Genomic DNA, 15,842 nt, shown 5'->3' on the forward strand with positions numbered 1-15,842 from the left:
TTGTGTGTTCATTTATTGTGTGTTCATTTACCTATCCAAGTTCTTTAAGGAAGTGTTCCCCAGTGGTTACAGCTTGGGAATCAGAAGGCTGCTGTGTTTCTACTGGGGACACTGCAGATGGCCAGTCTAACTTTGATCAGATCTGGACCCCAAGCACTTGTTTGCAGGTTAACTTGGATTGGGCATTCTCGCCCAGCTGGTTGTGTGGCACTAACAGTGGCACTGGTGAATGCTATGGAACGGGCACACGATCATCCTGAAAGATCTCCATAGGTAACTTCTCCACAAACCAAAAACATTGTGGAAACTCCTGCCATTACAGGCCCTCAAAGTCAATGTGATTGACCATTCACTGCATGTTGGACAGAATGGTTTCCATTCTAATGGTGAAACCTTGATACAGGTTGGAGCTAGACCCTATTCATGCTCTGAGCCATTACACAGAAGTTCACTGGTAAGTTTCCATTCTTCTGTATCTGGGCTCTCAAAGTCAACATCTGAGACTGCTGCAGGTGTGCAACACCCAGCAAGCCTCCTAGATCCTGCACTCTGCAGTTCACCATTTGCAGATCCCTCCTTTAGTCTTGCCTCTAAAGTATGCATGGTTCCAATATCTGAGATCTTGCTCACGAGGGCCAGACTGAACAATGATGTAACTATTGGAAGGATGACTTCCCCTCTCTGGAGTGTACTGTGGGTGCCAACACTTTTAGGACCTAGAATGAAAGAACAGGTCAAGGCTGAGATTTTCGTGTGAATGAGAGCAAAGGGGGATGAGTCACTGTTGGAAGCATCTGCAGCTTGTAAGGTGCGATAAAATAAGAAAGTGAAAAAGGATAAAGAAGCCCTGGACAACATTTTCCTCTATGTTGCCACAAGACACTTACCCTGCCCATAAAGGCACATTTCCTTCTATCGCAGACAGAGTTTGCATGGAGGCATGCTCAGATTCCTCTGGTCACAGCTTCCTGCTGAATGTAGTGTGTCGATGTTCTCCAAACAAGAAGAAATTGTATTGTTGACATGCTTGTGAGGTGTTTTGAGGATAAATGAATAGTTTGTCTGGTGTGTGGAAAATGTGTCGGTTGAAGATTTATCAATAGTAATATCACAGGATGTCAAGAAGAGGTAGTTAAATTTTATCTTGTTGTCAATGTCATTGTCTAGCACTAGTGAGACACTATAATGAGACATTACAACCAATTGACACCAATTATCCCGAGACACTGGAATTTTGTGATGGCTGCAGTTAAAAACAAGTGGCATGACTTACCTGTGCCTCCAAAAAGCGAACCAATTAACCCTCTTGGGTTTGTCTGCAACCTGCTAGGGAGCCCCCGTCAAAGCCTCCACTCCTCCCCCCGACTGGCCTTATGTCCAACTTACCTGACCCACCACCAATCTCTGGTAAAGACCCTGGGGCACGATGGGCAGTGTCCACTGCTCCCAGTTGTATTGCCAGCCTCTAATTTCAAAGTAGTTTTTTGGGGAGAGGGTGGGGGTGGGGAGGTAGGGAGGGGTGGTGGGGCCTTTTATTACAGTTTTCAAAATTATTAAACGTTCTGATGAAGTAACTGAGGGGAAATTGTTTCCACCTTGAAATGGGCTGATTATCAGAAGTTGTAGATTTTAGATAATTGTTTAAAGAACCAAAGAGGAGATTAGGAAAACTTTTTTCTACACATCAACTTGTTATGCATGGCCTGAAAGAGTGGTATAGAAGATTCAACTGTAACATCCAGAAGCTAATCAGCTAAATACTAAAGAGGGAAAATCAGCATTGCTATGGAGAACAGGCAGAGCAGTGGGACCAATTAGATGTTTTTTTTCAAAGAGGCACGCGATAATGAGGCTGAGCGCCATCACAGGCATGATGGTCCCAAGGCCTGTGCCATATCTTTTCCATGATTCTGTGAGTGTTTAATGTCTGACAGTAGATAAAACAACACAGGATTATTTGCTAGAAGTTAAGTGATGAATATTGTACAGCTTAACCATGTTAAGTACTGGGTCAATAAATGTATTATTGCCATACTGTCAAACATTCATACTGAATGCGATCACATTTTTATTAATAATTATAATCATCACATGTTTTAATGAATATTATACTGATAATTAAAAATACTCCTATAATACCTAGCGCAAATACTGCAGGAGTTCCTTAGGGCAGAGTCTTAGGCCTAAGCATCTTCAGTTCTTTCACTGATAACCCTCCCTTCAGTATGAGGTCAGAACGGGGTGCTTTATAATTGCACAGTGTTCAGTTCAATTTGCAACTCCTCAAACAATGGAATAGTCTATGTCCACATGTAGCAAATCTTGGACAACACTCAGCTGTGGGCTGACAAATGGCAAGTAACTATAGCATCTCACTAGTGCGAGACAATGACAATCTACAACAATATAAACTATCTCTTCCTGACATTCAGTAATATTATTAGTGATGAATCCCCAACCATCAACATCCTTGGTGTTACCATTGACAAGCAACATAACTGGATAAGCTACATAAATATTTGGCTCCAAGTGAAGGCCAAAGGCTAGGTACTCTGCTGTAGGTAACGCACCCAAAGCTTTTCTACAAGGCACAAGTCAGAGGTGTGATGGAATACTCTCCATTTAACTGAATGAGTGAAGCTCAAAACACCATCAAGGACAAACCAACCCACTTGACTGGTATCCCATCCACCTTAAGCATTCACGCCCTCAATGCAAAGTGGCAGCAGTGTATACCATCTACAAGATACAAAGCAGCAACTCGTCAGTATCATCAACAGCATCTCCTAGAACATGTGATCTAGAAAGTCAAGGACAACAAATATATGGGAAGACCCTCACCTGTAAATCACACAGTATCCTTGACTTGGAACTACATCAATGTTCGTTCACTGCTGCCAGGTCAAAATCCCAGAACTTCCTTCCTAAAATCTCTGTGGATGTACCTACCTACACCAAATGGACTGCAGCAGTTCCAGAAAGTGTCTCACCAACTTTCTCAAGGGCAATTAAGGATGGGCAATCAATGCTAACCTTGCCAGGGATATGAGCAAATATAGAAAAGACAAAAAAAGGAAAATAACACATCATCAAATTACAAATCATTAAATTTAACTTTCAAATAATTTTGCAAAGATTGAATAGATAGAATATAAATAAATGAAAACTGACATTTCCCATTATAGCATCATTTTAACAATGTTGTACCTACAAAGTATCAGTGAAAAATGATAGATCCCTTTTGCTAAAATATTATTGAATGTATTATCCATACAAGGGGAATGTGGTGAGAGCACATTGTTGTTTATTTATTTATACTTACATTAAAAGGAGATTGTGCGTGCATTTGTTCAAATTTACAGTGAATAGTGTAATTGGCTGACCTAAGAGCCCTGATTAACATATTACTCGTAAGAGCTACATAATACTGATTTCATATATCACATTTATTGTTGATATACCAATAAGAAATTTATTTGTGTTATCAGTGTTTTTAATATAGATTATTTTTCATCTAATGTTGCTGTCAAAGCCTTTAAAAAATATCTGTTTCAGGTGTGGATATGTGTGCCATTGGAAACCACGATTGTCAGCAAATATGTGTGAGCACTACAACATCCTATTACTGCAGATGCCGTCCTGGTTTTATATTGAATGAAGACAAGAAAACCTGCTCACGTAAGCTACTTATTACAGGGCCGGGGGGGGGGGGGGGGGGGTGGTGCTTAGCCATTTTATGAAAATCTGAGAGGTTATAGCTGGTAGTGGGTGGAATGAACATGCCTTAGTCCCGATGAAAATCATTAGCAAACATTCTTTTCTCTTTTCACAGTTCTTGGCAAGATTTAATAACCTTTTTGTATCTGTACCACGAGCATAGGTACTGATTTGGTAGGTTCTATTTGCCAATAGGTTTTACACTAAAAAGATATTGAATGAATTTCCCAAAGAAAATGGGCTGAGCTTTCCCAGATCATTCGCAACAAGCTGGGAGGTGGAGGGTAAGCAAATCAGGAGGGGAGCATATCGTCTCTCCACTGCTATGCCATATTGCTACCAATGGGAAGATTAGCAGCCCTGTGGCTCACTGAGAGACCAATTAAGGATCACTTCCAGCATTCGCAAGCATCTTGTCCAAGTTGAGAGAACTCTGGCAGGTCATGGGGGGCCCTCTCTGATAGGCACACCATGTTCCATGGGACACCACCCCCAGCCTCCTGGAAATAAAGGCCAACTGTGCAGGGACAATGCCACCAGTGTTTAACATAAGAACATAAGAAATAGGAGCAGGAGTAGGCCATCTAGCCCCTCGAGCCTGCCCCGCCATTCAATAAGATCATGGCTGATCTGTTGTGGCTCAGTTCCACTTTCCCGCCCTCTCCCCATAACCCTTAATCCCCTCTCTTATCAAGAACCCATCAACCCGCTTCTTAAAAATATTTAGCGAGGCAGCGTCCACCACTTCAACGGGCAGAGAATTCCAGAGATTCACCACCCTTTGAGTGAAGAAGTTCCTCCTCAACTCCGTTCTAAACCGCCTCCCCTTTATCTTGAGGCTGTGCCCCCTAGTCCTCACATATGCCACCAGGGTCCTGTTGCTAGTCCAAAAAGAATCAGCTCACACTTTTTGCTTGGCCACAGGACTTCATCATTCAGCCCAATGTATTTTTAGATACATCCCGATAGTTATTTAATGTTCCACTCCAGAGAAAAATCAAGAAGTATAAAACAACACTTCTGATTTCATATTGATAGAATAAGTATAACAGATCCCGCTTTCCCATTAAATTTCTCACTGGGTCATCTGCTGTTTTATGAAACTGGTGTCAGTAGGAAAGATGCAAATAATTGAGTGTGCCCTTTATGTGACCAAAGGAATAGGGCGAGTGAGATGGGTTAAATGTTATTCCTTCTCATTTCTATCTTCTTGTGTTAATATAACTGATAATACATCAGTTACCAGAGTTATAGGTAGAGATTTATTTTGTTGTCTTTATTTTTGTGCAACTTTTATTTTGCTAAGTTTTCTTTGTCTAAGCCATTCCGCTTGACATACTCACCAAATAGTAATAAAGTCATCAAATCCATGTCTTCTGTATTCCTGCACCAGTCTGGATTACAATCCACTCACTCAAGGGTTAGAAGAAAATATTGGAACTGCTGTAACTGATTTCTAAAAAGCTGAGTTGTTCAGTTTGCAAACCAGTGCAGCATTCCTGAAAACTGGGAATCATTGTCCACAAGTTTCAAAACTTGTGGACAATGTTTGATATCTTTGATATCTTGTTACCCAGGTAACATTTACTATTCTCTCCGCCCTTTCACATTTATTCTTGTGCTCTTCCTCGCATTATTAATGTTGACGTCAACTAAACTTCATATGGCCAATATTAATAGTTTGTGATTATTGTCACGATTAAAATACATCAATGAATTTCAAGTTGCTTTTCTTCATAGAATCTTATGGATGATATACATTAATTTTGATGAAATATTTTAGGTGAGAATGCATGCGCCTCTGGGAACCATGACTGTGAACAAATTTGCGTGAACACTACAACGGGCTTTCAGTGCAAGTGTCGTCCAGGCTTTAGATTGAACGAAGACCAGAAAACCTGCTCACGTAAGCCACTTGCCATTAAGGATTTGCCACGTTATGTTGAACATGGATTTTCTTGTAGGATCGTAGTTGGTTGTGGGTGATAAAAGCCATTGCTTTGTGCTTACAATTTGAAAACAATCATCACCATTCATTCTGTTGCATAGATTTTTGCTGCAAAATTCATTCATGTAGTGCCACTTCTCATGGTGCTACACAGACTGCACTGTGTACTATTCTTCAATGATTTGGTAGCAGGCTGTTGTGTTCACCAGAATACATTCAATCGCAGTTATCCTGATGTCACACAGCCCAACCTACTGATGTGACGCTGGATTTCCAGCTTTGAGCAATGCAGTCCTGGCAACACCTATATTGTCCACTCCTGAAAGAAAACAAAGGGGAAAAAACAAGGTTGGGCCCATTGCAACATTAGTTAAAGGACCAGCACCTTTTGCAGGTGAGCTAAATGTTTGGAACCTTTTCTATTGGAAAGCATCCAAAAGTACTCTGGGCTGTTTTTGAAGATATTTCGGTGCATTTGCCAGAGTGTTGCTGCATCTTCACAGGGTTGTCAGAACAATAGATGACCTGTCCTTACAAAGGCTATAAGGGCAGCTGCAGCAGTCCCTCTTCTGCAGCACCACAGGCGGATGAAGCAGAGGCTGTGGAGAAGGCAAGCTCTGCACCGTGCCATCTGTCAAGTTACAACAGGATTCTTCTATGTTCTTTAACTGTAACAGAAGGCTGTCTGGCAAACAATGCACCCAGTATCTTGATGCGCATGTCTATCAATGCTGTCCTGTGTGCTGTCCACCAACGTGTTCATGAATCCTCTGCAATGCATGCAGAGTCACTGAAGTCACAGAGTCAATGCATGAGTCACTCATGCCCAGTGACTCACTATTTGCTAATCCCTTTCTAAACTAAGTGTAATGCCACTGTCTGAGCTGGAGGCTGCAAGTATCAGATCATGGGCCTGATTTTACCATTTTCATTCTAAATGCTGAATCTGGGCACAATTCAGATCCGACTTGGAAATCTGCTTTCAGGCATACATACTTAGCCTGAAAAAAATCGCTATGGACAGGGCTGAGCACACCCAAAGTAATAGGAACTCTGAACTGCGCACGCACAGTTAGAAAAAAAAATTGAAAATCACGCCGCTGTCACATCGCTCCTGGGCCGCAAAAAGCAAATAAAGCGGCCTGGAGTGAAAAGCGGGAGCAATGGCCCCCGTAGTTTTCACCCCCATCCCCATAGCTTTTCTTTGAGGCAAAACCTTCTTTAAGAGGAGCAAGTTATCTGTCCGCAGCAATGTGGCATCGCATCCTGTGTGCACAAAGATCGTTGGCAGAAGAAAGCAACCTGTAATTGTAGGAATTTACATAAAAATCATTCAGCTGAGGCAGGTGGACATGTTTTAATTCTTATCCATGGAGATCAGAAAGGGCATAGGCATGCCACAAATTACAGACCCCATGTCACAAACTACAGACCCTGGGGCAAATTAATTTGGTTGCCTTTGTCTCTTTCTTTGTTGTCACTTATGAGTGTAGGTATGATATTTGTTAAAATTGCTAATAGGTTATAGACTAAAAATAAGTTGGATGGATTGTCCAAAGAGGAGAATATATTTCTAGATACTTCCTGTAATAATGTCCAGGAAGAATACTTGAGGTCCTAACACAGGAAAATGTTAAGAAATATAAAACTTTAAATTAGCTTTCACACTAATAGAAACAATAGAACAGATCCCATTCTCTCATTTGGGCTATTAGAATGGCATCTTTGCTATTTTATGGATCTGGAGCCAATAGGGAAGATCAAAAAAGGTAAGTGCTTCCTTTACATGGACCAAAACAGGAGAGTGAGTGAGATAGGTTAAATGTTATCTTCACAATTCTTGTGACAATATAGTTGGGAATAAACAAGTTTTGGTGCTATGGACATAGATTTATTATGTTGTACTTTCTTTCATATTGTATCTTTCTTTTATTTTCGAACTTGTTCTCTGTTCAAACCTCGGCATGTCACCCCATTTACCACACTCACCAAACACTAATAAAGTCATCAAATCCATATCTTCTGAATTCCTGTAGCGGCCCTGATGCTGTAATTAACTGATTCATGGATTGCAAGTAAATACTGAAACTGCTGTTCTGATTCCTAATAAAACTAGTTAGTTCACTTTATAAATCGACTCAACATTCCTGATACTAGGAATGACTAGTAGTTCTAGGGCACATTTGCACTGATATTTTGAAATTGAGGCAGTAGTCACTATTCTGTAATTTATCATGTTGACTTTTGTTCTTCCTCTCATTGTCAATGTTGGAGATCAATTAAATTGATTCATAAAAATGTTACCAATTCATTCAGAGGTATATAATTCCATATTGTGCATTATATAATAGCAATATATTCCAGTGAAGATTCCCTGATTTCACTTCAGTGCATGGGAGGAAATAGTGAATCGATTTTTTTTCAAAACAGCTCCAGATGAAGTTCAAATACTCAGCACAATACCAATATTCAACTATGCAACTTGCAATTACATAGCACCTTTAACAGTATGTCACTAGGTGTCTCACAGGAGCGTTATCATATAAAATTTGTTATTGAGCTACATAAAAAAGTAGGTAGTTGGCCAAAAGCTTGGTAAAATGGAAGGCATTTTGAAGGAAGAGTAAATAGTAAAGAGCTTTATTTAATTTGAATTAAACACTATCTAATCGATTTTAATGCCCTCTGAAATAGCTTAGCAAGTAACTCAGTTTTACAAATAATCTCTAAGGAGGTCCACCACTTTTTCAGGGCATGAATCATATCTTTGTTCCCATTACCTGCATTAAATTATAATAAAAAACATTATATCTGGACAATGCTAGCATTTGTGTTGGGGTGTTAATCGCCATTAAAATACAGGTTTAGGGTGTGTTGCTTCACCAGCTTTTATGGATAATATACATTAATTTGAATAACATATTTCAGGCAATGATATGTGCGCCGCTGGAAACCATGACTGTGAGCAAATATGTGAGAGCACAGCAACATCTTATTACTGCAGATGCCGTCCAGGTTTTGTACTGAATGAGGACCAGAAAACATGCTCACGTAAGCCAGTAACCGTTGTGTTACCTGTCCAGAATTTAATAGTCACAACCACCAAATACCATCCATGCCTTGTGAATTGTTGCATCAGTCTGGATATTACGATCTTTGATTCCAAGTTGAAAGTCAATGCAGGAATTATTATTCTGATTCCTACTGAAACTAGTGGTTCAATTTACAAATCAACATTTCTATTAATAGCAAATGATATTCTACCAGTTTCAGAACACATTGGCCTGAAGTCTCCTGCCGATCACATCCCATTGCCGCTGTCAGTGGGGACGGAGAATTTAGTGCTCAGCCAAATCTCTGATCACTGCAGCAGGACCAGAGAATCCCACTAGTGTGAATGGCCAGAGAACCCTGCCCATTGTCTTTGACATTTTGTTATCCAGGTAACTCACTGCCCTCTACAGCCTTTCACACTTAACATTTTATTGGAAGTTATTCTTCCTCTCACTGCTGATGTTGAAAATCATTTGATTTGATTTATAAAAAGGATAATGAATAACTCATAATTCCAAATGTATTGTATTTTCTACTATAGCAAATCTCAGTGAAAAATTGCCTAACTTCACTTCGGTGCATGGTGGGGAATAATAGGACAAATCCTTCAAAATGAAAAGAAACATCTCTAGTTGACATTATGAAGTTCACATATCCGGCAGAATACCTATACTCAACAATAATAACTTGCATTTGTATAGCAACACTAATGTAGTAATACATCCCAAACTGTTTACAAGAGCATTCGCAAACCAAGTCGCACAAGAACATATTAGGACAGTGACCAAATGTTGGCCAACAAGGTAAATTTGAAGGAGTGCTTGAAGGAGAAGACAAAGATGGAGAGCTTCATTATATCTAGTCAAGCATGACATTGTTGGATTTAAATGCCTTCTGATCTTCCCAAGTAACTCAGTTGTGTAAATAATCCCCAAAATGGCCCATCACTGCCTTCTTGGGACACCATTTGTAGCTATTCACACCTCATCGACATTAAATATTTTCAATTGCTTTGCATGAAAGATGTTTTGTGTTTTTCATTATTGCTACCATTAAAGTACCGTGATTAATTTTAGGTTGTTTTTCTTCATAAAAATTACATTACATTTAATTAAATATTTCAGCTGCCGATATGTGTGCTGTTGGAAACCATGACTGTGAGCACATATGTGTGAGCACGGCAACATCATATTACTGCCGGTGCCGTCCTGGTTATATATTGAACGAGGACCAGAAAACCTGCTCACGTAAGACATTTATCATCATTGCATTCTTTAACCAAATTTCCACAGGCCACTTAACAATCCCACCAAATACTAACAGAAATTATTGCTTAGCCAAGTCTTGGGAAAATCGTTGGAGCCTCTACCATCACTAACTACAGCACCAATCCACAACATGCATTGAAAATCTCATTTTCCTTCAGTGCATGGGAGGAAATCATGAAACAGAACGTCAAGGTGGAAATTATTATATTTGGCTGACACAAGTTCACATACTCAGCACAATACCAATATTCAAAAATAGCAACAACTCGTATTGTATAGCACCTTTATATAGCACCTTTAACATGGTAATATGTTCCATGGCACTTCAGAGGTGTGTTGCCAAATAAAATTAGTCACAGGGCCCAATTTTACCATTGCAGGCACGAAAACATAATAAAGACAGGCGTGAGGCCATTAACGTGATCTGTGCCCTCGTCCGCACAAATGCCCAATTTACCCAGGAATAGCCATGATCCGATTCATGCCCGAAACAGGTGCAATGGAGATTTAAATGCCTTTGCGTGCATTTAAATTGAATTAATGAACTGCCCGCCCAACTTCATCAGCATTTCCCTCTTTACCACTGCATTTGCCAATCTGGAATTGGGCTGAAATGAACATGCTGAATAAAAGTCTGTTTCAGGTACTCCAGCTGCTGAAGGTGTGAGTTCAGAGCTTCCAACGGCTCTCTGACTTAGATCGTTGTCTGATTGGTGGGGGGAGAGAGGCAGGCCAGATCATCCTCTGATGAGGGACTGGGGAGGAGGAAGAGGTGGGTCAGATGTACCTCTGGGTGGGGGGGTGGAGGAGAGAGGCGGATCAGATATATCTCTGTTGGGGGGGGAGGAGTCCAGATGGATCTCTGCTGAGGGGGATGGGGACGTTGCAGAGGAGTCCGCTGCCACTCTGCGGGCGATCGATGGAGGGGAAGGGGACAGGGGATCGTGATTGGTCTGGGTAGCGGGGTGGGGTGTGTGATAAGGGGGTGGGGATGATGTTTGTGGGATCCATTGCTCCTGCTTTTTGCTCGTGAGCTGCTTCCTCTGCTTTTTACGGCCTGGGAATGCTGTGACAAGGGCATGCTTTTCCAAATTCTTTTCTAACCCCGCATGAGCAGTTCAGAGCTCTGATCAGGCAAGCCAAGCCCTGCCCACAGCACAATTCAGACCCACAATTTTTTTTCAGGCCAAGTGCTAATGGGGGTGTCTGGGAACAGGTTTCCAAGTCGGATTTGAATTGCGCCCAGATTCAGCACTTAGAATGAAAATGGTAAAATCGGGCCCACAGTGTCACCTATGAACAAGTTAAAAACAACTTAGTCAAAAAAGAATATGTTGAAAGAGGAACCAAAGGTGGACAGCTTCATTTAACTCTAGTCAAGCTACATGGTTGGTTCTGACTGACCTTTGGTGTAGTCTTGCAAGCAACTCATTTGTACAGATATATGACCCACTAAGTCATCCCACCACCATCTTCACAGCGCATGGAGGTAACTTTTGCCACTTTATCCACATTAAATATTTTTAAATGCTTTGCATGAAATATATTAACATTTACTTTATTATTGTTGCTACCATGAAAATGCAGTAATGAAATTAAGTTTTCTTGTTCACTATATTTTAAGGAAAAGGTATAATAAATTTTCTCAACTATTTCAGTTGCGGATATGTGCGCTGCTGGAAACCATGACTGTGAGCACATATGTGTGAGCACAGCAACATCATATTACTGCCGGTGCCGTCCTGGTTTTACATTGAACGAAGACCAGAAAACCTGCTCAGGTAAAACACTTACCATTTACACATTCTTTAACCAAATTTCCACAGGCCACTTATCAATCCTGCCAAATACTAACAGAAATTTTTGCTTAGATTTGCTTAGATAATGATGGGAAAAGAGTTGGAGCCTCCACATCACTAACTTTTGTGCCAGTCCACCACATGCATTGAAAATCTTCTCATTTTACTTCAGTGCATGGGAGGAAATCATGAAACAGTATATCAAAGTGGAAATTACCATATTTGGCTGAAATAAGTTCACATATCCAGCACAATATCAATATTCAAAATTAGCAACAACTTGCATTATATAGCGCCTCTAACATGGTATACATTCCATGGCACTTCAGAGGTGTGTTGCCAATCAAAATTAGTCACAGGGTCCAATTTTACTATTGCGGACGTGAAAACTTGGTAAAGTCAGGCATGAGGCCATTAGCATGATCATCGCCCGAGTCTGCACAGACGCCCACTTTACTGAGGCCCAGGAATAGCCACAATCCGATTCATGCCTAAAACGGGTGCAATGACAATTTAAATGTATTTGCATGCATTTAAATTGAATTAGTGGGTTGCACACCCAACTTTATCAGCATTTCCCCCTTTACCATCACATTTGCCAATCTGGAATCAAGCCGAAATGGACATGCTAAATAAAAGCCTGTTTCAAGCGCTGCAGCTTCCAATGGGTCTCTGAATCAGATCATTGTCTGGAGGTGGGGGTTGGGAGGGGGCGGAGGGAGGCCCAATTGTTGTCTGACTGGGGAGAGTGGGGGGAAGTGGGCCACATCATTCTCTGGAGAGGGGGTTGGGGAGGGGGGGGAGGAAGAGGTGGGTCAGATGTATCTCTGGTGGGGGGGAGGGGAGGCAAGATGGCACTCTGGTGGGGGGCCGGGGGTGGGGGTCGTGGGTGGCAGGGGATCCGCTGCCACTCTGCAGACGATCAATGGAGGGGAAGGGGGCACGGGGTTGTGCTCGGTCTGATAGCGGGGCAGGGGTGGGTGGATAAGGGGGAAAATTATGTTGTGGGGGTGGGGATGATGTCTGTGGGGTCCATCGCTCCCGCTCTTTGCTCCTGGGCCGCTTTCTCTGCTTTTTGCGGCCCAGGAGGGATCTGACACGGGCGTGCTTTTCCAAATTTTTTTCTAACTGCACATGCACAGTTCAGAGCTCTGATCAGGCAAGCTAAGCCCTGCCCACAGTGCAATTCAGACCCGCTACTTTTTTTCAGGCCAAGTGCTAATGGGGGCGTGTGGGAACAGGTTTCCAAATCAGATCTGAATTGCGCCCAGATTCTGCGCTTCAAATGAAAATGATAAAATCGGGCCCACAGTGTCACCTATGAACAAGTTAAAAACAGCTTAGTCGAAAAAGAATATGTTGAAAGAGAAACTAAAGATGGACAGCTTCATTTAACTCTAGTCAAGCTACATGATTTGTTCTGACTGACCTTTGGTGTAGTCTCGCAAGCAACTCATTTGTACAAATATATGACCCACTAAGTCATCCCAACACCATCTTCACAGCACACAGAGGTAACTTTGCCATTTCATCCACATTAAATATTTTTAATAGCTTTGCATGAAATATATTAACATTTACTTTGTGATTGTTGCTACCATGAAAATGCAGTAATGAATTTAGGTTTTCTTGTTTACTACATTTTAAGGAAGAGATATAATGAATTTTCTCAACTGTTTCAGCTGCAGACATGTGTGCTGTTGGAAACCATGACTGTGAGCACATATGTGTGAGCACAGCAACATCATATTACTGTCGGTGCCGTCCTGGTTTTACATTGAACGAAGACCAGAAAACCTGCTCACGTAAGACACTTATGCATTCTTTAACCAAATTTCTACAGGCCACTTATCAATCCTGCCAAATACAGAAACTTTTGCTTAGATAATGATCAGAAAAGAGTTGGAGCCTCTACATCACTATCGTTTGCACCAGTCCACAACATGCATTGAAAATCTTCTCATTCTACATGGAGGCATGGGAGGAATCATGAAACAGTATATCAAGATGGAAATTACCATATTTGGCTGAAATAAGTTCACATATCCAGCACAATATCAATATTCAAAATTAGCAACAACTTGCATTATATAGCATCTCTAATGTGGTATACATTCCATGGCACTTCAGGGATATGTTGCCAAACAAAATTAGTCACAGTGTCAACTATGCACAGATTAAAAACAGCTTAGTTAAAAAGGAATGTGTTGACAGAGGAACGAAAGATGGAGAGTTTCATATAACTCTAGTCAAGCTATGTGGTTGGTTCTGAATGTTCTCTGGTGTAGTCTCACAGGTAACTCACATGTACAAATACATGACCCACTAAGACGTCCCATGCCATCTTCTCAGGATACAGTGGTAGCTTTTTCCACTTCATCCATATTAAGTATTTTTAATAGCTTTGCACAAAATATATTAACATTTAGTTTTTGATTTTTGCTACTTTTAAAATACAACAATGAATGTTAGACTGTTTAGCTCCATCAATTTTTAAGGAAAAGGTATAACAAATGTAATCAAATATTTCAGGTAAAGATACCTGCTCCATTGGAAACTATGACTGGCAACAAGCTGGCAAAGCAGTTGGCACTGCTGCCTCATAGCTCCAGTGACCTGGGTTCAATTCTGGACTTGGTTGACTGTCTGTATGGTGTTTGCACATTCTTCCTGTGTCTGCGTGGGTTTCCTCTGGGTGCTTCAGTTTCCTCCCACAGTCCAAAGATGTGCAGGTTAGGTGGATTGGCCGTGCTAATTTGCCCCTTAGTGTTAGGGGCACTAGTGGTGTAAATATTTGGGGTTCTGTGGATAGGGCCTGGGTGAGATTGTTGTTGGTGCAGGCCCAGTGGGCCGAATGGCCTCCTTCTGCCCTCTAGGGATTCTATGACTGTGAACAGATATGAATGAGCATGACATCATATTACTGCCAGTGTCATCCCAGTTTTATGTTGAACGAGGATCAGAAAATCTGCTCATGTAAGACACATACCATTAACTCATTTGGTAACCAAATTTCCACAGGTCACTTAACAGTCCCACCAGATACTGACTAAGTTTCTTGCTCTTACTCTCAATGGTAATGTTGAAAATTGATTAAATTGTTTATAAAAATATGAATAAATCTCTCATGGGTATGTAATTTCAAATTGAAGGTGCTTTACTCAATAGGATGGGAAGGTCTTACAGCACATTAGATATGCATCCCACCCACTGAGTTAGAAACTTTGAGATCAAGTCCCACTCCAGAATTTGATGGCCAAGGTTCATAATGCAGCCAAACAGGTGGAGTATCAGCCTGTAACTCATTTCAACACACGCCACTAGCAGATTGTAAGAGTGAGAGAGATTATTGCCCAATCAAGTGAATGAGAAGTGTTGGAACCTCTACCATCACTATGCATAATTCCAATCTGAAATTGTATGTTGTATGACAACTTGGATTTCCAGAAAAATCTGTAACACCTCGGCACCAGTTCATTAGAATATCTGAGTGAATGTCTCCTAAACTCACTTCAGTGCATGGGATGAAATCATGAAACAATACATCAAGGTGGAAATTGCTGGGGGCGATTCACCTGAATTTGGCTCTAATTGCCCATGCTGGTGAGAAAACTGGAGAGCTTTCCTCTGGCATTAGAGCAGCAGCTGCGAGGTGGAATTCACCCATCCTAAACATTGAAATGGTGCGTTAAACAGTCGGTTTGGCTGTTCACAGATCTGGGTGCCCTTTCTAAAGGGAAGCCCGATCTTTGTGTTCATAGAGAGGCCTTCTTACCCCTACAATGGAGATGATGACCACCCAATGACTAGGGAGAACCCCAGCCCTCGATAAAGAGGAACATCCTCTCTGCCCCTCCCCCACGCTCCCCTCCCCCACACCACGCAGTCATGAGGATGACCTGATTCACTTCCCTGAGCCCCTCTCATCCTCCCTCCTCCTTGGAAATGCCAGCCTTTTACTACCCCCTAACATTTACACCCTGGCAGTGACAACTTGGCTTGGTTTGTTGGATCCCTCAAGGAGCCAAGGAGATACGTCCAGTGCCCATGTGCTCC

At 41.5% G+C, this 15,842-nt stretch overlaps 1 protein-coding gene across 2 annotated transcripts in view; it reads left to right on the forward strand.

Annotated features, from left to right (window-relative positions):
* The window catches only part of LOC145345446 (uncharacterized), a 43,691-nt gene that overhangs the window by 15,196 nt on the left and 12,653 nt on the right, over positions 1–15,842 (forward strand). For both annotated transcript variants that reach the window (XM_080193258.1, XM_080193259.1), the window contains exons 3-8: positions 3,556–3,678; positions 5,501–5,623; positions 8,594–8,716; positions 9,844–9,966; positions 11,646–11,768; positions 13,469–13,591. In XM_080193258.1, coding sequence (XP_080049384.1) covers positions 3,556–3,678; positions 5,501–5,623; positions 8,594–8,716; positions 9,844–9,966; positions 11,646–11,768; positions 13,469–13,591 — 738 coding nt within the window. The remainder of the gene's footprint in view (positions 1–3,555; positions 3,679–5,500; positions 5,624–8,593; positions 8,717–9,843; positions 9,967–11,645; positions 11,769–13,468; positions 13,592–15,842) is intronic.

This window comes from Carcharhinus amblyrhynchos, chromosome 7 (assembly GCF_965287045.1).
Source record: "Carcharhinus amblyrhynchos chromosome 7, sCarAmb.v2.hapA, whole genome shotgun sequence".
Taxonomy (NCBI): domain Eukaryota; kingdom Metazoa; phylum Chordata; class Chondrichthyes; order Carcharhiniformes; family Carcharhinidae; genus Carcharhinus; species Carcharhinus amblyrhynchos.